Source organism: Hevea brasiliensis, chromosome 12 (assembly GCF_030052815.1).
Source record: "Hevea brasiliensis isolate MT/VB/25A 57/8 chromosome 12, ASM3005281v1, whole genome shotgun sequence".
Lineage (NCBI taxonomy): Eukaryota > Viridiplantae > Streptophyta > Magnoliopsida > Malpighiales > Euphorbiaceae > Hevea > Hevea brasiliensis.
The window spans coordinates 25,745,225-25,764,860 of record NC_079504.1 but is presented as its reverse complement, the minus strand read 5'-3'; the positions used below and the strand labels follow the sequence as shown (position 1 = coordinate 25,764,860).

At 32.3% G+C, this 19,636-nt stretch overlaps 3 protein-coding genes across 4 annotated transcripts; 2 read left to right on the top strand and 1 right to left on the bottom strand.

Annotated features, from left to right (window-relative positions):
* The first annotated feature begins 591 nt into the window (after positions 1–591).
* On the top strand, positions 592–8,017 carry LOC110646392 (uncharacterized). 2 transcript variants are annotated; one of them, XM_021799812.2, is made up of 7 exons: positions 599–1,135; positions 1,887–2,693; positions 3,153–3,505; positions 5,378–5,589; positions 6,730–6,986; positions 7,091–7,269; positions 7,421–8,017. In XM_021799812.2, the coding sequence occupies exons 1-7, from the start codon at positions 898–900 to the stop codon at positions 7,511–7,513; spliced, it is 2,139 nt and encodes a 712-aa protein (XP_021655504.2). In that variant the 5' UTR covers positions 599–897; the 3' UTR covers positions 7,514–8,017. The 2 variants fall into 2 exon arrangements, with proteins under 2 accessions (XP_057987336.1, XP_021655504.2); XM_058131353.1 differs by lacking the exon at positions 7,421–8,017 and having other exon boundaries at positions 592–1,135; positions 7,068–7,263.
* A 1,564-nt stretch (positions 8,018–9,581) lies between these two features.
* LOC110646402 (caffeic acid 3-O-methyltransferase-like) lies at positions 9,582–13,542 on the top strand. The gene is made up of 4 exons (XM_021799822.2): positions 9,582–10,033; positions 10,102–10,412; positions 11,264–11,328; positions 13,043–13,542. Exons 1-4 carry the CDS (start codon positions 9,624–9,626, stop codon positions 13,337–13,339), a joined length of 1,083 nt encoding a protein of 360 aa, XP_021655514.2. The 5' UTR covers positions 9,582–9,623; the 3' UTR covers positions 13,340–13,542.
* On the bottom strand, positions 13,514–18,433 carry LOC110646401 (histidinol-phosphate aminotransferase, chloroplastic). Its single transcript, XM_021799821.2, has 11 exons — positions 18,251–18,433; positions 17,843–18,082; positions 16,921–17,004; positions 16,600–16,754; positions 16,391–16,488; positions 16,069–16,177; positions 15,340–15,497; positions 14,477–14,619; positions 14,243–14,383; positions 13,944–14,092; positions 13,514–13,766 (listed from the first exon to the last, which is right to left on the bottom strand). The coding sequence occupies exons 2-10, from the start codon at positions 18,074–18,076 to the stop codon at positions 13,961–13,963; spliced, it is 1,254 nt and encodes a 417-aa protein (XP_021655513.2). The 5' UTR covers positions 18,077–18,082; positions 18,251–18,433; the 3' UTR covers positions 13,514–13,766; positions 13,944–13,960.
* Between the last annotated feature and the right edge of the window lie 1,203 nt (positions 18,434–19,636).

The following is a 19,636-nucleotide window of genomic DNA, read 5'->3' as shown; positions in this document are numbered from 1 at the left end:
TAGGTTTTGATGAGGTGTAGCGAGACACCACTATCTGACACAAAATCATTATGTAAGTATTCCACCACCATCACCGTGGTGACCCAATAATTACTTATATTCCATGTTGCATATTGGGTGTATAAATTTAATTTTATACCATAAAAATAAATTAAATAATTATTAAATTAAATATTTATATTTTAATTTATATATTCATTAACCATTGATAAATATATAAAAAAATTAAAATTCTATTAAATATTTTTTAAATAATATTTAATAATAAAATATAATTTCTTTAATTTTAAAGTTTTTTAATTGAAATATAATGCTATTAACTTATTTTTTTTAAAGTAAAATTAAGTGTGTTCATATTATTTAGTATCAGTATCTCACTGTACAGTTCCTAACATTTTTTGAGGGAGATCAGAGCAAACAAGTTACGATTCTGAATGCTTCACGAGGACTTTATCGTCATTATATATTATTTTATTATTAATAAAAAAACAACTTGGTAGTGAAATTTTAAGTATTTACACATGAGCCACCAGCAAACTAATAATTACCACACGCTGCTGTCCACTAATTGGGGAGAAAAATAACACGGATCCGGATCAGCAATAAGCCTATTTAAGTAATTTCAATACGCATCGCTACGTCTGCACATTGAAAATTTGTTTAACGAGTGTCCACCACCGGCCACTCCACCGCCGGTGAAGCTCCTCTCAACTGGGTTCGCTATCCCTCTCTCTATCCCGTCGCTCCTAAATTTCTTTTTCTACTAAAAAGTTAAAAAAAAAAAAAAACCTATCAAATCTCAAAAACCAAATCTATTCCTTATCTCTCACGCCCAGATCCTAGATTGTTGAATTTGGTGTTGATTGTACTGCGTGAGCATATGATAAATGCGTAGGAATGGCGCAGTACAGGCAGTCCGGTCACCATTACTCAAACGGCACGTCGGATCATGTCTCCATTGGGATTCGTTCTCCGCCTTCGCAGCAGCAGTACAAGCCGGTAAGGGTTCGCCGATCGGCTCGATCTGATAAGAGCCGAGCTGCTGCTTTCTCGATCGGAGCGGTCATTGTGGTTTTGTGTATTGTGCTTGGTGTAACTGTTTTAGCTTACTATTACCTTTCGGTCGATGATAAAGGTTAGATAGTTTGAATTTTGTTGTTTGGTTTTTGGAATTTGCAGTTTTATTTTTCTTTTATTTGTTTGTTTGGTTGCTATGAAAGTGTAGAGAAAATGAGACATACATTGTGAAAATGAAGTTTGGATTCTGTGCCTGTTCGTTGAAGACAATAGAGCTCTCTATGAATTAATTGACCAACACTTTAGATTGCTTCGATTCATTTTTTTTTTTGTTAAAGGAAAAAACGAGTTTAATTTCTAGTTATTGCACTCTTGGTTGGATAGAATTTCTGTTTGGTTTTCATTCTAATATTTTGATATTTTACTGTTCAGTTTCATTCTAAATGATCAAACCCGTAATTGCAACATTAAAAAGAACAAGGAAGAGAAAGGAACGTTTGAACTTGGTTTCCTCTGGTGTTTAAATAATGAAACGCATGATAATGAGTCTTTTCTATACTTCAGTTCTTTGCAAAATGGAGCTTAATGGGAAAGATCTTCTTGGCTAACCAAAATAGTTGTCTGAAGCTTAATTGAGTATAGATGTTTGTTATCTGAGTTCTGAAAGCTGAAAAATGTTAGATATGAAGCATAATCTCTTTTTTTTAACTGCCTTCTATCTTAGCATGGATGTGCATTGTGTTTGCTATAGTGAATTGTGGTGGCATGGAATTTTAATTTGTTTTGCACTTTAAATTATGGGCATGCATGGATTTTCCCCTCTTGGGGTTCTGCTTTGATGCAGATATATGATGTCTGTACTGCTGCAGAAATAAATGCTCATAATGTTGAAGATGATGCGATGAAGAATGATCTTGATTTTCTCACAAATGTTACACGAACAGACAATTTTAGAGTCCTTGGGTTTGGCCAAGGTTCAGTGGGACATGGACGGGATTCTAGGTATTGGGATAGGGATGATAGGAGAAGGGATGGAGATTATAATGAGGATGATGTGGACCATGACAGTGAGGGAGCTAGGGATGAATCTGCTGAAAAGGACCATGATCCAATGGAAGTGAGAGGTGGAAAGGAAAAGATTTCTCAAGATGATCCCTTGAAGGGTCTAGACCAAAGAGGAGTTGCGTTGTACAATGAAGATGGGCGTGATGAACTAAAAAAATATGAAGCAGAGTATGAGGCCTCTCTAAAGAATACTGGCCAATCAAGAAAGGAATATGACATTAAAAATCGGGTACTTGATGATGAGGATCATGCAGAGCGGAATGAGCTAGTGGATACTGATAATGAGTATGATGATGGTATCGATTCTCATGATCCTCATATGGAGGAATATGGCGATTCTGAAAATGAAAGTAGGGACCACACTGCTCTAGGAATATCCCATGACAAAGATGGTCGAGAGTCCTCTAATTTCCATGACGCTGAAACTAAGGATCAAAGTATTGCCAAGGACAATCAGGAAGTCTCTGAGAATATGTCAGAGAAGTCTTTGAGTTCCAGAGCTCTGGATAATGTCGACACTAAGTCTCAACATGTTCGTACCAGTGGCAGTCAATCTATTACTAAATCAAAGTCAGATTCAAAAAGAAAAGCAAGGCGCAGGAAATTTTCTGGTAATTTTCTTCTCTCTCTCTCTCTCTCTCTCTCTCTCTCCCCTCCTTCTCCTCCTCTTCTTTGTCCTTATTGTTTTTCAATGTTATTGTGCATGTACACATTTGATACCTTGATTTCAATTGAAGTTGGTTAAATATAGCTTTATGCTTCTGAAAATTTTATTTAATTTTTATTTCCCTCTTGAAAGACTCATTACAAGCATCTTTAATACCTTAATAAGATAACTTTCTGGAGATGCTAAAAGTTTTTATTGGATATGGTCATTTCTATTTCATTAAATATTGCTTCAAGTATTTATGTTTGTTGGTTCCCTAATTTATGTGAAGGTGGTTTCTTGTATCATACCTAGGAGTTATTGAGATGAAATGCTTTTTACTGGAATATTCTATTATCATCTAAAAGAAAAACTTTTATGTGTATATGTCTTTTACTTGTGCCTAATATGCCTTTTGTGACAGGGTCTTGTGAGATGAAGTTTCTAAATTCTACTTCACAGCTTGTGGAGCCTTTTGAAAGTCATAAATTTTCAAGATTTTCCTTGCAGTATGTGGAAGTGGAGGAGAGGCCCAATGTGGAAGAACAATGGGAGCCCAGATTTGCTGGTCATCAGAGCTTTCAAGAACGGGAAGAATCATTTTTGGTTCATGATCAAAAAATAAATTGTGGCTTTGTTAAAGGTCCCGAAGGATCCCCAAGTACTGGATTTGATTTGGCAGAAGATGATGCAAATTATATCAGTAGATGCCACATTGCTGTGATCTCTTGTATCTTTGGAAATTCAGATCGCTTGAGGTCACCTGCTAGTAAAATGGTATGCAGACTTATATCCTAAAATTATGTATACAGAAACGTAATGGTGTATTCTTTGCTTTGGAGATATCATTTTTTAGGTTTGACATGAGGCACTTATTCACTGTGAACATTGATGTGTGTTTAAACTAGCAAAATCCAAATATAATATATATACACATATTTAAATAGTGTCCCGGAAAGGCCAGAATTGCTTAATGGGTTTCAGAATTGTGGTTTACGGGGATGTTGTGATGTGTTGGAAAATTAGTTTTTTTGTGTGACATTTTCTGCTACAGGTATGAAAGGGCAAAGGTCTCTTTTTGATTGGCAGAATGTTCCTGGCTAGTAGTTCCCTCATTTATTTTTATCTTTTTCATTGACTATGATATTGAGGAAAAATGCCATAAATCTAAATTTTTATGTTAAACTTTATAAGTTTACGCAATGTATTACTTGAAGATTGATTTAGTGCAAGCTAGCACTTGAAATAATGAATGATTATAGTTAGCATCTTTCAGTTTGCAGAACTATATTACTAGTAATGGCTCAAAGTTCAGCTAGAGGCCCTTTTTCTAGATGGCATGTTGAATGTTTATTGAAATGCTAATCATTGATGTGGCATTTGGATCCATCATTGTGAAGCCTAACCAAAGAAGTGGGTTTTAGTTGCAGTCCCCTATATATAAGGACTAATTAGTGGCAACCAGGTATCTTGAGCTCCATATCCTTTTTTGTTGACTAGTCCATAGTTTTAGTGGAGTCCTACAGGTACCTACGTGTAATATAAGCAATAGTCAACAATTTTATACATATTAACATGCTGCTCGGACAGCAGGTCTCCATCTTTACACTAAGTTATTACTATTCATATTTCTCTGGTGAGCTATTTTAGGGACTTTTTTGCTTGCACCAGATCATATTTTAGAGACTTTATTGCAAAATTTACAAGCTTTTGGGTAAAAGTCTAGACTTATGGTGAGGGAAATTATTGTGGTAACAAATTTATCAATGATGAGATTGTTGGCGGTATATCATACGTGAAAGGGATGGAGATCTGGTGGATCATTTAACCTTTCCCGCTGCTCCTGAGATCTATCCTCTCTCTCTGCGCAGGGGGATTGGGGTACAATGCCTCAATATTTGATTAATATTACTCATTTTGTGTATGCCGAAGCAACAGAAGTGGATATGCTTATAACACATTCTTTGTGGTTATTGTTGTCCTTTCAATTTCTCACTTTATTTGTTTGTTTGGAGTTCCTTTGATATATCGAATCCTAGATCATAGTTAGTGGCAGTAAAACATTGCAGTAAATGGGGTTGCACTATCATTGATCTTTTTCAATATTTTTATCTGCTGGAAAATAGTCCTAGACTATTCTTTACAGCCTTTATTTGTTGTTTTTCTGATTTCATCCAACTCCCATCTTCTATTCTGTACCTGTTTATCTCCGTGTGACTGGACTCAATGCATATGATATAATAGGAGTATAGTGTGTTTTGAGATATCATAATTTTTTGTTTTGGTACTTTCTGAGTCAAGCTCTTTTCTTATGTGTTATGCTAACGTGTGTCAGGATTGAATTTGTGTTTTTCTTTAGGATAGCAGTGATGTCTTTTAGGAGTGGCTTAAGAACAATTCAAGGGAAGACATTAGGTGAAGATCTTAGAATCTTGGACACTTGAGCAGCTTGTGTTCCACCAGCCTCTTTTGTTGCATATTATGATTAATGCATTTGTGTTTTCATTGTTTTTTCCCCCCACCCTCTTTTCTTTTTCCCTCACCCTGCTTGTCCATAGAGATTTGATCCTGCATTATGTTTTCTGCAAATTTATCATGATCTTGCATGTCACAACCCATTTTAATTGCGAATTTTTGTCCCTTTTTCAGGTCTCTCGTTTGTCAAAGAAAAATGTCTGCTTTGTAATGTTTGTGGATGAAGTTACTTTTCAAACACTTTCTTCAGAAGGCCAAATGCCAGATAGAGCAGGTTTTATTGGTTTATGGAAGATTGTGGTGGTGAAGAATCTTCCATATACTGATATGCGGAGAGTGGGCAAAATACCAAAATTGTTGCCACACCGGCTTTTCCCTTCTGCTAGGTAAGAGTTGGAGTTTATGATTAAAAATTTGGCATTGTAATGCATTTTATTTTGAAATACCCAGCAGTAGGTGGCTTACTATTTTTTGTTAGCATAGTTTCTATTGCTTGTGACACTTTTAGCTGCTTATTTATTTGGTGACCTTAACGGAGGAGGGAAAAAAAAGGAACTAACAACGATGCTGCATTCTTGGAGATTCTGGAACAGTTTGAGAGTTTAATGGACATCCAAATGCAAATTGAAATGGAACTTGCATCTTTTTCTTGGAGATTTAGTCTAAATAGAGATTTATGAAGAGGTTTGGAGAATAGTTGTGTCTCTGGTGCCACTAAGTGGAACTCACATCTTTGTTCTTCACTGTTGGATTCCCTTCTTTTTGTTCTTTTTTTTTTTTCGAGAAGTTATTGTTTTTTTTACTCTGCCACTCTTACCTTTAACTAGTTTCTTTAGTTTTTCTCCTCTTGTTTACCAAAAAAAAAAAAGTACCATTCTAGGAGTCACTGATACTGAAATCCTGGAACAATGGGTAATGGTATTGCAATAGTGATTCTCCTGATTATAAGGAAAAATTGAATGTGCCTATTCTGGATCAGGGTATTTACAAAAAGAAAAAAAAAAGGTACTGTTCTAGGAGTCGACTGATACTGAAATCTTGGAACAATGGGTAATGGCACTGCATTAGTGATTCTGCTGATTATAAGAAAAAATTGAATGTGCCTATTCTGGATCAGGGTATCCCCTGACCTGAATTTGAAGAACATGCACCCTTTGTTTTTTGCTTTAGTAAAAACAAATTGACTCTATCCTTTTAATTTCTTCATAGCATCATCTTCTAGAAATCTAACTTTTGGGTTTCTTTAGTTGGCTCCATTTTGGTTGGTTCTGGGTACTTTGCTTTATGTCCTTGGAAGTAGAATCTATGTTTTATGCATGCGGAAAACTGTGTCCTAAAACTCTGTCCATGATGCTTGTACAGTTTGGTTCAAAGTTCAGAGCGGTACTGCTTATGCAACTGTCATCTTGAAAGAATATTGAGCTAGTTGCTCATTGAAATCATTAGCTTTATGGATAAGCAGGAATTCCATCCGATCTTGCTGTGTCACTTGAATATAAATCTTTACCATATAAATATTTTCTCAGGTATTCAATCTGGTTGGATAGCAAATTACGTCTTCAACTTGACCCTTTGCTCGTTCTGGAATATTTTCTGTGGCGTAAAGGTCATGAATTTGCCATCTCTAATCACTATGATCGCCATTGCCTGTGGGAAGAAGTTGCACAGAACAAGAGATTGAACAAGTACAATCATACTGTTATAGATCAGCAATTTACTTTCTACCAGGCTGATGGACTGAAAAGATTCAATGCCTCTGATCCAAACAAGCTTCTTCCCAGCAGTAAGATTTTTTCCTCTTTTTTGTTTTCTTTTCGGAGTAGAATTCATAACATGAGTTCACATTCTCCACCTTTTTTAACAGGACATGTTCTGTGTTGTCTACAGATGTACCTGAAGGATCTTTAATTGTAAGAGCGCACACTCCCTTGTCAAACCTGTTCTCATGTCTTTGGTTCAATGAGGTTGATCGCTTCACTCCTCGTGATCAACTTAGTTTCGCATATACATACCAGAAGTTGAGAAGTATGAATCTGGGCAAACCATTTTATCTAAACATGTTCAAGGTGAAGAATTCTATTGATAATTTTTCTCCACTAAAAGTGAACAGAAAGAGCGACACTAATAGCAAAGTTTTCAAATTAGAACCAGTTGTTATAATTACATTTTTTAATAGCCTATTCTCATTTTTAAATTTATTCACATATTATGTTGTAGGATTGCGAGAGAAGAGCCGTAGCAAAGTTGTTTCGTCACAGGTCAGCTGAGAAGCGAAATGCTCTTCATCAACATCAACAAGCAACAGAATAAAATGCAAGAGGCATTCATGTTTTTTGAAGCCTATTTCTGTACATTATTCTTTACCACACAAAAGATTTAGTGCCTGCTGATGGTTTAGTGCCCCAGAATGCTATACTGGTAGCTGACGACACACTTCAAATCTTGCAATTTAAATGTGAAGGAAATGCATATTGGATGCAAGACTCTAGTTATTCGTTGGGGCGAGGAATTCCTTTCGACTTCATTAAAATACATAATCTCTGTGGAAAAGTAACTAGTAATATAACTGAAAGCTTCTTCATTGTACCCAATTCCATTCTCTATTCTTTGTTCCATTGAGGCCAGCCATGCACTTAATGCCTTTTGTACCATTACTTCCAGTAGAACTACAGATTTTAATGTTCCCCCCAGCCCACCATCTTGAGTTCTATTAATTTTTCCTCAAGGGTTGGATATCAACATTGGTTGTTCTGTAACAAATTTTGATTTGTAAAACGCATATATGATATCATTCTTGGCAAATTTGAATCTGAACATCTTCTCAGTATATTCATAATTATGTTATTGTAGTTGCCTGAAATGGTTATTTGTAGAATGGATTAATGGAGTTGGAGTCGAGTTAGATCTGGTTCATTTCTTTTATATGGTATCAGGATTAATATTAGGCCGTCACTCAATGTTTAGTCCTGCATATTTTATGCTCTAGACGTTTATGTTTGAGTGTGAGAATGATGTGTTCTTCCACTCGATTGGGTATAAAGCAAGAATGGTAAATACACAAACATGGACAATTCTCTCCCTTGAGCTAGCTATTTGCAATTGAGTTAGATTTGATATACTTTTTGTGTATCTAGTACTGAAGTATTTTTAAAATTGTAAAATTTCAAATTTAAATTAAAAAAAAAAACTCTAACCAGTCTATATCTAAAACTAGTTTAAAAACCATCTAATTATAAATATTAAAAATAAAATAAATGATATATGTATACGTTTTGTGATTAATAAAATAATATATAAACTAGAGGAAGAAAATTAATTATAAGCTATTAATGTGTGTCTGTGTGTGCGAAGGGTGGATAGAATACAAAGGAAAATACTATTTGCGTTGCGTACTACTGAAAGTCGAGACAACTGGTTTGGTCTTCTTGGACACAAGGGATGAATAGGCAAATAAAAAGTGGAAAACTAATAAATAAATAAATAAAGCCTGGACTAGTTGGCAATATTTCATTGGTTTTTTGTTTGTAATTTTCGTCAACTTTGTGGGTGGCTCGCAATTTTGATGGATTATTGGAATCAATCAAATGATATTACACATATAACACTTTTTTATTTCAATTTGATCACATCAAACAGAATCCTAGTAAAATAACATGGGAGCGAGCACATCTAATTCCATGTTACATTTTAATATATATATATATATATATATATATATATATATATTATTAAATTAATTATTTTTGTTAATTGTCCCTCAATTTTAAGTTCATTTCACTTTCATCCCTAATCTTTATTTTATTACTAAAAAATTCTTAAAGTTTGAAAATATTAAAATAAAATCTCTGATGCTAAAATCTGGCCAATTTTTTAACAAGACACTTATCAAAAAATAAAATGAAATAAGAAAAAATTACCATTATAGCTCGTCAGTCACAGTTTCTTATTATAAATTAGATTTTTTTTTTCCTTTGTCGTTACTCATCTCCATTTACTTACAATATCTCTCATTGGTCCATTCTTATGTGACATTTTCTTTTATTTTATTTTATTATTTAACACATGTAATTGCTATATAAGTGTCTTACTGAAAATCTAAATAGATTATGGTGAGAGAGATTTTAGGGTAATATTTTGGAAATTAAGAGGTTTTTGGTAACAAAATGAAAATGAGGGATAAAAGTGTATACTTGTAAAAGTCAAGGGACCACTTGTAAAATTACCTTGTCCTTTGATGACTTTTAATTTAGGCATGTTAAACTAAAGAAGATTAAGCCAACAGATAATTCCCCACTAGATGACATATGCATCTGTCTGTTATGAACATTTGACTTTAAAAGGATGCATTTGGCTTCAGCATTTTAAACGAACCAAGTAACTGGAGAAGTGAACATTGGAATAGAAGTTGATAGACCAGAGAATGGGCTCCATTGAAAGGCAAAGATACGAAGAAGAAGAAGAAGCATGTCTCAATGCTATGTTATTCTGCAGTTCTCACATCTTCCCTATGGTGTTTCGTGCAGCCATAGAGCTTGATCTCTTCGCAATCATAGCCAAAGCTGGCCCAGGTGCTTATCTTTCAGCCTCTGAGATTGCTTGTCACCTTCCTACACACAACCCTGAAGCTCCTTCCATGCTCGATCGCATGCTGCGTCTCTTCGCCTCTCATTCTCTCCTCTCTCACTCTCTCCGACCCCTCCAAGATGGTAGAGTTGAGAGGCTTTATGGGTTAACTGCAGCCTGCAAATTCTTTCTTCCCAACAGTGAAGAACAAGGCACCCTCGCTCCCTTATCGGCTCTTTCTCATCACAGAATCGCCGTAGACGTCTGGTAGCGTTCTTGATCTTCTAGATGAGTTGTTCTGTGACATGATTTAATTCTTGGGATTTTCTTTTTAGGTTGCATATGAAGGATGCGATTCTTGAAGGTGGGAGTATGTTCAAGAAAGTTCATGGGATGTCAATATTTGAGTACATGAATCAAGATCCTGCATTTAACAAGATTTTCAACGAGGCAATGGCTGGTGTCTCTACCATCATCATGAATGCAATTTTAGACATATATAAAGGATTTGAAGGTGTTACTTCACTGGTTGATGTTGGTGGTGGTAATGGCAGAGTCCTTAATATGATCATCTCTAAGTACCCTTTCATTAAAGCCGTCAACTTTGATCTTCCTCATGTTGTACAGACTGCTCCACCTTATCCTGGTAACTTACATATTCATCATTTTATTAATTTTTTTTTTCCTTTTTCCCCTTAATTTTATTTTAAAAAATTATTATTTTTAAAATTTTAAAATTAAACAACAATTCAACTGATTTTTTTTTTCTCATAAATTGAACTCCGCATTTCAAGAAACCAATAATCAACTTCCAATACAGGAATAAGCATCTGCTACTAAGAAATATCAGATCAAAATAAATTTATTAGGACCTGTTTGTTTTTCAACTTTCATTTTTATATAATATAAGAAAAATTATAAAAATACTTTTACATAATTAAATTTTAAAAAATTAACACATTTCACATGGTAAAAAATTTTACTACAATATCAATTTTTTTATATAATTAAATAACAATTATTACTAATAATACCTATAAAAATATAATAGCAATTGTTATGTATTATTATTATTCTTATTATTGATAAACTTTTACCAGCTTATTGCCAATAATTTTTTTAAGTAACCACAATCTTATTGTAAAATATTATACAATCATAATTTTTTAACAGTAATATATAGTAATTTATATATTATTGTTATAAACCTAAACCTATAGCAGCAAATTATATACTTCTAGTAGTAAAATTTTTTGCTATTAAATATAACATTATATATAAATATAAAATAATATTTTCTAATTTTCTTAATTTTTTAAATTATCCTAATTTTTCATAGATAAAGAAGCCTTTAATTTCTTATGGAATAGTGAATTAGTCACCACTCACCAATCAATTTTAGAAATTTTCTACCTTTGACTTGTTAATTATATATGATGTTATTCTTTATTATAATGTTGGTTTGCTTCAACAAGATAACTTTTAGTATTAACTCAGGTATTCAACATGTTGGAGGGAATATGCTAACAAGTGTTCCACAAGGAGACGCAATTATGATCAAGGTCACTTCTTCTTTTATTTTATTTTATTTTATTTTATTTTATTTTATTTTATTTGTATATACAAAATATACTACACAAAGTCAACAAAAAAAAATCACATAATAAAAAGACAATTTGCTATATTTTCTTAATATTTAAAATTTAAATTGCTTTTTAATTTTGCCTCTTTTTTCATTGGCTTGACAGAACTTATCTAAACATTTAATATATTAAAAATCTAATATAAGCCAAAGCTCACATGAAAAAGTTTAACGACTGCTAGAATAAATATTTACATTTATATTAAAATGTGTGCAGGTTAATTAAATAAAGTGTGTACGTAGAGTATATAAATTTATATACAAATATTTAATCTAATTTAACGATTGATGAGCTTATTTTTATATGAACTCGAGCTTTTTGCAGCCACATTATATTGAAAATTATGAAAACTAAAAGAGAATTGAACTTTAATCTCATAAATTTTTAAAAAAAATTGATTTTATTATTAATTACATTTAATATAAATTTGATTTTATATGCGAATAAAAATAATTTGACAATTGTGTGTGTATATATATATATACTCACTCCAGCTGAAAAGATAGTATTACATTCCTTTTTTATTTATCCTAAATTATAAATCACTTTTATTTTTAAAATAGAAGTTTATTTGTTAACTTACTAATATGTCTATTTAATATTAATTGAAAAAATAAAATTTATTAATTTAAAAAATATTTTAATAACATGAGTTAATTTTAAATCTATCTATATATGTATATAAAGCAGGTCAACTTTCAATCTATCTATACATATACAAAGCAGATCAGTTTTTCTTAAAAACTGTTATGTGACACTTCTTAAAGAGAGCGTACCTCGTTAATTATTAAGTTTTTTTTTTCCTTTAATGATATTATATTAATGTTTTAATTTATCTTATTTATCTATATAAAGTATGTCATATTTTCCCAAAAGCTATCATGTGACATTTCCTAAAAAGAAATTGACTCGCTAATTATTAGTTCTTCCTTATATTAATGTTTTAATTTATCTTTAATTAATTATATTAATTTATGATTTAATCTATCTATATAAAGTAGGTCAAGTTTATTTTTTAATTTGTTTTTATTATTTATCTACTGATCATCATTATGACACTTTTATACTTTTTTTAATTTTTTACATTTATTTATTTTTATGAGTAAGGTTTTATTTTAATTATTTATATGTTAACTAATTTAATTTTCATAGAAAATGGATTACAAAAAGTGATAAAAAATATAATTATATTGAAAATTTAAATTAGACATATAAATATTAAAAATAAAATATTAAAATGAGGGTGTTATAGTTATATGCTATAGGTTTTAATAACCAAATTATATAAAAAAATATTAGAAATAATTTTAATAAAAAATAAATATTAAATTTAAATTAAATATGAAAAATTAATTTTAATTAAATTTGTGCATAGCGCAAGTTTTTAGCTACTTAGAGAAATTCGAGTGAAGGATATATTAGAAAAAAGAAAAATTTGATTACTTTAATTATATTAACTATATTTTCTTAATTAATGTAAAAATAGAAGTAAGCATATATTTATGGGGCAATGATAATATTAAATTTAATAATTATTAAATTGATTTTTATATAAGATTGAGTTTATAATATTCGCAACCAGCATTATTAAATCAAGATGATCATTGCTTAATGTTATATGTGGCTTTGGCAGGATACATGTCACAATTGGAGTGATGAAAATGTGATAAAAGTGTTGAAGAATATATATCAAGCACTACCAAATAAAGGGAAACTTATAATTATGAATGCAATACTGCCAGAAGCACCAGAGACAAGCAAGGCCTCTCAATACGTTTCAAGACTTGATAATACAATGCTGATGCAGCCTGCAGGGAAAGAGAGAACTACTAAAGAATTTGAGGCCTTGACCATGGCTGCCGGATTCTCCAACTTTCATGTTGCTTGTGTTGCTCGCGGCATCTGGGCTGTCATGGAATCTTTTAAGTAATTAATTAAGCCTCTGAAGATCATTTCCATTAGTATTTAATTACTTTTGCTTTGAGATTGAGGTTGATAATTATATATATGATCATACTCTTATGGGTTTGTGTCAGTGGTTTGCCTCTTCTGCTTTGGTGAGGCTGATATACATATTTGTAGTCCATTCCACAAATATGATAAATAAACAAAATTAGGATTTGCTTCACTTAATTACAATTCAATCACATTTATATAACTTAAATCAACCTGCAATCCGAAATGACTCGATTCAAAACCATTCGAAAAAATAATGAAATTCAAAATAATCAGACACCCGAAATAACCCGAAATCAATTCCAACTCATCCCATTCTTCACCTCTCTAATCATTCACATTGAGATTCAGGATTTAAGACTCCGCCTTGTGCAATGTTCTGTGAGGTCAAAGGTTGGAACCTGCAATATACACATAGAAATAGCATTCTTGATCCAGTACATAGAAAGAGAAATGACTAGCTCTTAGAAACGATTAGATGAGAAATGTTAGAAATACACTTATGGGTTGGAGGGGTTCTGAATATAAAAAGAACAAGAATTGAATCCTTGTACTTGAGGCTTCCTAGCAGTTCCTACCTAGAATAGGAAATGAATCATGAAATCCTCTTGAGGCCTTGCATCAAGGCATCTGTTTGTTCAGGCTTCCCAACCGATACGCGAATATAACCCTTCAGTTCTTTGTGGTTGTAGTGTCGAACCATTATACCCAAACTTGCAAGATCATCCTACAGTACACTCAATTTTTCACCATAAAATTTTCACAAGTCTATAATCAACAATTATATTTACTAAGGTAGTTAAAGAGTTCCAAGTTTCTCTAAGTAGCAACAAAAAAGAAATGATATTTCAGCATCAATGCAGGAAAATATATGCACCTTAAGCTTCTTAGCATCTCTTCCAGATTTAACCTCGCAAAGAATGAAATTAGAATAGCTTGGAAATGGATTGAGAAATGGCACGTCTGACAAAAGCTTGTAAAGCCTATCCCGCTCTTGTACCAATGCATTTTTCACCTTCTGTAGATGTATTAGATATTGTGTTTTAAGGCATTACACATTACGTAAGATAAGGATCATCAGATAAAGCCTGGAATTTTAAAGAAATCCAACCTCCAGGTACGTGGGATTCTGCAATGCTGCACATGCAGAAACTTCAGCAGCAACAGAAACATTATAAGGTTGCTTAGCTCTCCAAAGGTACTCAATGATGCTCAAAGGAAATGCTCCGTATCCAACTCGGAGTCCAGCTAAACCTGCCATGTTGTTTTAATGATTTTAGACCACACCTCCAATACCACAATCCCAAAAACAAATAACATAATAAATAAAGAAACAGTTTATTTTTTTTTTTGGTTGAAAAGGGGGGGAGGATCAAACTTTAAACAAGACTAATCTAATGGATCTAGGCTACTATAGCTTATTTGCAATTCAAGGTGTTCACTTCCAGAGAAACATTAACAAGTTTTCCAGCCGAAAATTGAAGATCTATCATAGATGTTATGGCAGCAGCTAAATAAGCCAGTAGATAAATGGACACAAAAGTATGAGGTCTCACAAAGATGGCATTACAATAGACCCCAAAGCAAAGCACAGGCTGAGCACGTGTTTACATCCAAATATACAAGCACTTGTATTAACCTTTTTCTTCCCCAACTAAGTGCGAGTCCATCCATTACACTAGAAAATAAGATGAGAAAAGTAATCCACTCCAATTTAACATGATAAATTAACCTGCAAAAGTCAAGTGTCCAGGTTTGTGATTTAAGATTAATTCACTTCCATCTTAGCGGAGTTTGTAGGAATGTTAAGCCTGCTATAGAAAGCAAGCCAACAAAAATAAGATTGCAAATTCAAATTTTGTCACCTCCATTTTGTATCATTCAAAAATGAGTTCAATGGTATCAGCAGTGTTGTATAGATAAATCACAATAATATAACATGGAGCTGTTGGAACCATGACAGAATAGACATACCGGCTCTCTTGCTAAATGTCCGTAGAACAATCAAATTGTCATGCTTCTTCACCCATTTCATCCGAGATTCCAGTCCTGAAAATTCAATGTATGCTTCATCCAACACTACCAAGATTGGGAGGTCAAGGATTTTCAATAGATCTTCATCACTGATTATACTGCCAAACAATAAGTATCATGCAAATTAAAAAAAATAAGACTCAAATCTAGAATGTCACAACACAATGGTGTACTGATCCAGGATTCTATGCTTGAAAATTTTGGAGATACAATAGGCAACTTAACCACATTAAAGTTAAAAAAAAACCTTTAGTGTCACTTGGTTCCATGAATGGATGGAAATTGAACATCTTCCATGAAAAAAGAAAATACTGACGTGATTGTCTAGAACAGTGAATTATCCTTAGACACTTTCTTTTTTTTTTTCTCTTTTCCTTTTTCTTTTCTGGAGTCACTATAATGATGTAAAGCACCAACAACCAAGTCAGCAACATTTCTTTAAAGTTTATTTTATAAGACAAGTTTCTTTTGAGCTTTGAAATCTCAGTAATCCACATTAATTTAATCCTCCGCATGGACAACAGGAATATCTTATATAAAGTAAAGCCAGAAGTTAGAGTTACAACCCCATCCATAAACCTATAATGCAAAGGGACAAACCAGAGACCTCAATTTGTCATGCTATAAAAGATACAAAATGCACTATGAAGAGAAATAACCAGAACTCACCTCCCATCAGGGTTATTTGGTGAAGTTAAGAAAATGCATTTGGGGTTCTCCAGTTGAACAGCATCAACAATAAGCTTAACATTCAAGCTAAAGTCTGGCTTCCTCAGAACTGAAGTAAAGATGAAATATTAATAGCCTTATCTAACAAATATAAGAATGAAAAAAAATGAAAGGCATAAACTCCAGTTTCTTTAAGGTATGAAATATCAGTGACAAACCCAGAAAATCTAAGTTTCAATAAAAAAAATCAATGATGTAGGAGAATTCTTAGAGAATGTCCTAAAAATAGTAAGCATTACTGTGCTAAAAATGTCTTTTTTACCCTTGATAACCTCTGCACCATTAACTGCAGCATCAAATTGATACATTGTAAAGGTTGGAGGACAGTCCACAATCTTATCACCAGGATCCAATGTACATCTGCCAAACATATGAAGCACCAGTGCAAACAAATAACGGTTAGAAATTGCTGATTGTTGTTTAAGTTAGGCAGATACTACAAACTGTTACATATGGTCTCCCATATTTTACCGCATAATTAGGTCAATGAGCTCATCAGCACCACATCCCACAAGAATGTGATTGGATTCAAGGCCAGAATCTTCGGCAAGAACCTCACGTAATCGCCGACTTTGAGGATCGGGGTATATGTAAGGAAATTTCAAAGACCCCAAAGCTTCAAACACCTACAAACAATTTGAAATTGTTGTCAGAGGGAAAAAAAAAAAAAAAAAAAAGAGATGTCTGTCATTAAAATAGCGTGTCTTTGACATTTATTTATTCTGCATAACAAAATAAAAATTCCCAATTAAAATTTCACACTTTACTGCATATAAAGGCTTTATGACTTGCCTCTGGAGGTGGTCCATAAGGGTTCTCATTTGCATCTAATTTAACAATATCCTCAGGCTTCCTGCCAAGATTAGCTGACAAAACCTGCAGCAAGGAAGATAAAAAGCTTCAATGAATATTACATTATCAATTGGAATAAATGTTCATTATACAAAAATCTATAGCAACCACGTAACCTGTAGCTGATCAAATTAACATATTCTTTTTACTAGAAACTTCATCTCAAAATTATCATACAGAAAACCATTTGGATCCAAGAAGAAACAGAGATTATAAACCAACAAGGAAGAAACTAAATAGATTATGCACTCAAAGCTCATACCAGAGTTTTGAACTGGCATAGAGCTAACTACTGATTATATCCTATTTCTCCAAATGGCTAGTAGGTAACCAGAAACTTCGTTGTCACAAAAACAATCAAGCATATCACCTATAGCTAACAGATCCATTATAACTGAATTGAAGAGAAGTTCTCAAATGGGCAAATCAACTTCAAATGTCATTAAACATTATAGACAATGTTTTAACTAACGTCAGCACCAGCAGGAATTTACTAACTAATATATGCCACATTGTTAACATAATTTTCTCAAATTACTTAAACAATTAACGATTATCAGCATTATATAAACAGACAAAATTATCAAGTAAATGATCTTATGATCTCCCAAACAAACAATATGTCCATATAAAAACATATGGCAATATATAGAATATGAAGGCCTACTGCACTCCACATGATTTTGGAGCTATCACACACCCCAGGAATATAATTTTGAACAAAATAAAATAAACACTAGAGATGGTGCCAACTTAACTGAACTACTTGTATATATATATAACAAATATTTTTAAAGTATCATAAGAATCAATTCCACTTATGAAAACAAATAACAAACTCAAACAGGTCGGTCTAAATTACCTCAAAAGGTAAAATAGGTTGATAAGGGGACAATTTTCTCAAATGTGAACGGATAAACGAGTCGCCAGTCAACTTCTGTTGAGCAGGTAGAGTGGAGGCCATGGCAATGACCTTTCTTTCATTATTCACTTCGAAAGAGAAATTGGGTCTTCGAGGCACCAAAAATTGGTGAAGAATGTTGTTGGATTTAATCAAACAGATAGAGGCAGTGCTGTAGATATCAATCACACCCATGAATATCTGCAGATGGGAATTTCAAACAATCAAAAGAAACCGACTTTGATATCCAGAGATTGGTAACAAAAACGAGAACAAGCAGATTTAGAGGGAGAGAGATATAATAAATCCATCCATGGTTGTATGAACGCATATAGGAAATGACAGGAACAACAACATATAGAGATATACCCGGAAGTGAGAAGAAAAGATTGAATCTTTTTGAGAAGTGAGAAATGCGTGATTATGGAGGAAGAAGCCAAGATGGGGAAAACCCTGAACTAAACCCTACAGATTATTCTGAAGCCAAATGATAAAATATTGGTATCTTCTGTTTCTTTTCTTGTCCTGAACTCAGGAAATGGGATTTGACAAAGATTGGCACTGTTATCTTCAGTACGTACAAAAATTAAAACAATAAAACAAAATAAAATTCCTTCTTCCATTTTAAGATTATTTCTCATTTTTTAATTATTTTTTAAATTAATTTACTGAAAAAATCATGGTGGGTAGCAGAGTTCGTTCATAGTTCAGCCATGCTGTGGGCTTTGGGACCTAACTGAATAATAATTACATTATTATATTACTCCTTTTTATAAGAAAATTTTTCTTGTTCTCATCACCATTTTTTAACCTTTTAGTGCAGTAAATCTACTCAGACTCAGTTTAATAAATGAAAGTATGTCGCTTGATAGTTTCAGGTTCACAAAATAAAAAATAATTATTTTTTTTATTATTATTAAAGTAAATAATATAAATAAATAAGAAAATTGAAACTTAAAATTCTCTATTTCTTAAATGTTAATAATGGATAAAGACCAAATAAACTGATCAATTACTTATTGGTTATAAAATTACTTTTTTTAAAGTAAAATAAACACTTATTGAGTGAAAAAATAATATAAGATATAAAATATTTTATAATATTAAATTATTTTTATTAGATAAATTTAACATATAGAAGCCCTGGAAATTAAATTAGCTTTGGTGGTATTTTTAGTCATTTTTAGTCGTTGTTGGATCCTATAATTTTTCTAGGAATTCGACATGATAATCATTGACACAAGATTTACTTTCAAAATTGTCAATCTTTCCACACTATCAATTAAAGCAATAAAATAAATAAAACATATCAAACTCTAATAAAAGAGAAGGAACACATATTAATTGTTTTACCATTACAGTTTGTCGTCTATTTTATCGTTAATTTTAATGATAAAAATATTAAAAAAATTAAATTTTACCTTTTTAATAAGATCTGTTTGTAAAAAAAAGTTAAATCTTTGCGTGTTTTGGTAAGTTTATCTAATCTTTTAAAACTTGATAAAAATAATCAGAAATTCAAATTTTGTAAATATTGTAGCCACTTTTTCAGATGGGATCAGGAGGTCAAATACCAAAGCTGAGCTGGCATCACACATGGCAATTTTTAATATTTTTGGGTGAGACCCATGTAGCCACATCAGCTAACCGAGATTACTAAAATGTAACCCAACCCAACAATTAACTCTGGTTCAGTTAATCTACCATAATTAGTTGAAAAATTAAAATAAAATAAAATAAAAATTAATCAAGAAA

Excerpts from the sequence above, each read along its gene's own strand:
- LOC110646401 (XM_021799821.2), bottom strand. The coding sequence starts at position 18,076 with ATGGGTGTGATTGATATCTACAGCACTGCCTCTATCTGTTTGATTAAA. Across the intron at positions 16,755-16,920 it reads CTTATGGACCACCTCCAGAG|GTGTTTGAAGCTTTGGGGTC; the intron begins GCAAGTCATAAA and ends AATTGTTTGTAG. Across the intron at positions 16,489-16,599 it reads CTCATTGACCTAATTATGCG|ATGTACATTGGATCCTGGTG; the intron begins GTAAAATATGGG and ends TATGTTTGGCAG.
- LOC110646392 (XM_021799812.2), top strand. The coding sequence starts at position 898 with ATGGCGCAGTACAGGCAGTCCGGTCACCATTACTCAAACGGCACGTCG. Across the intron at positions 1,136-1,886 it reads CCTTTCGGTCGATGATAAAG|AAATAAATGCTCATAATGTT; the intron begins GTTAGATAGTTT and ends GTACTGCTGCAG. Across the intron at positions 7,270-7,420 it reads TTTATCTAAACATGTTCAAG|GATTGCGAGAGAAGAGCCGT; the intron begins GTGAAGAATTCT and ends ATTATGTTGTAG.
- LOC110646402 (XM_021799822.2), top strand. The coding sequence starts at position 9,624 with ATGGGCTCCATTGAAAGGCAAAGATACGAAGAAGAAGAAGAAGCATGT. Across the intron at positions 10,413-11,263 it reads GACTGCTCCACCTTATCCTG|GTATTCAACATGTTGGAGGG; the intron begins GTAACTTACATA and ends GTATTAACTCAG. Across the intron at positions 11,329-13,042 it reads GAGACGCAATTATGATCAAG|GATACATGTCACAATTGGAG; the intron begins GTCACTTCTTCT and ends TGGCTTTGGCAG.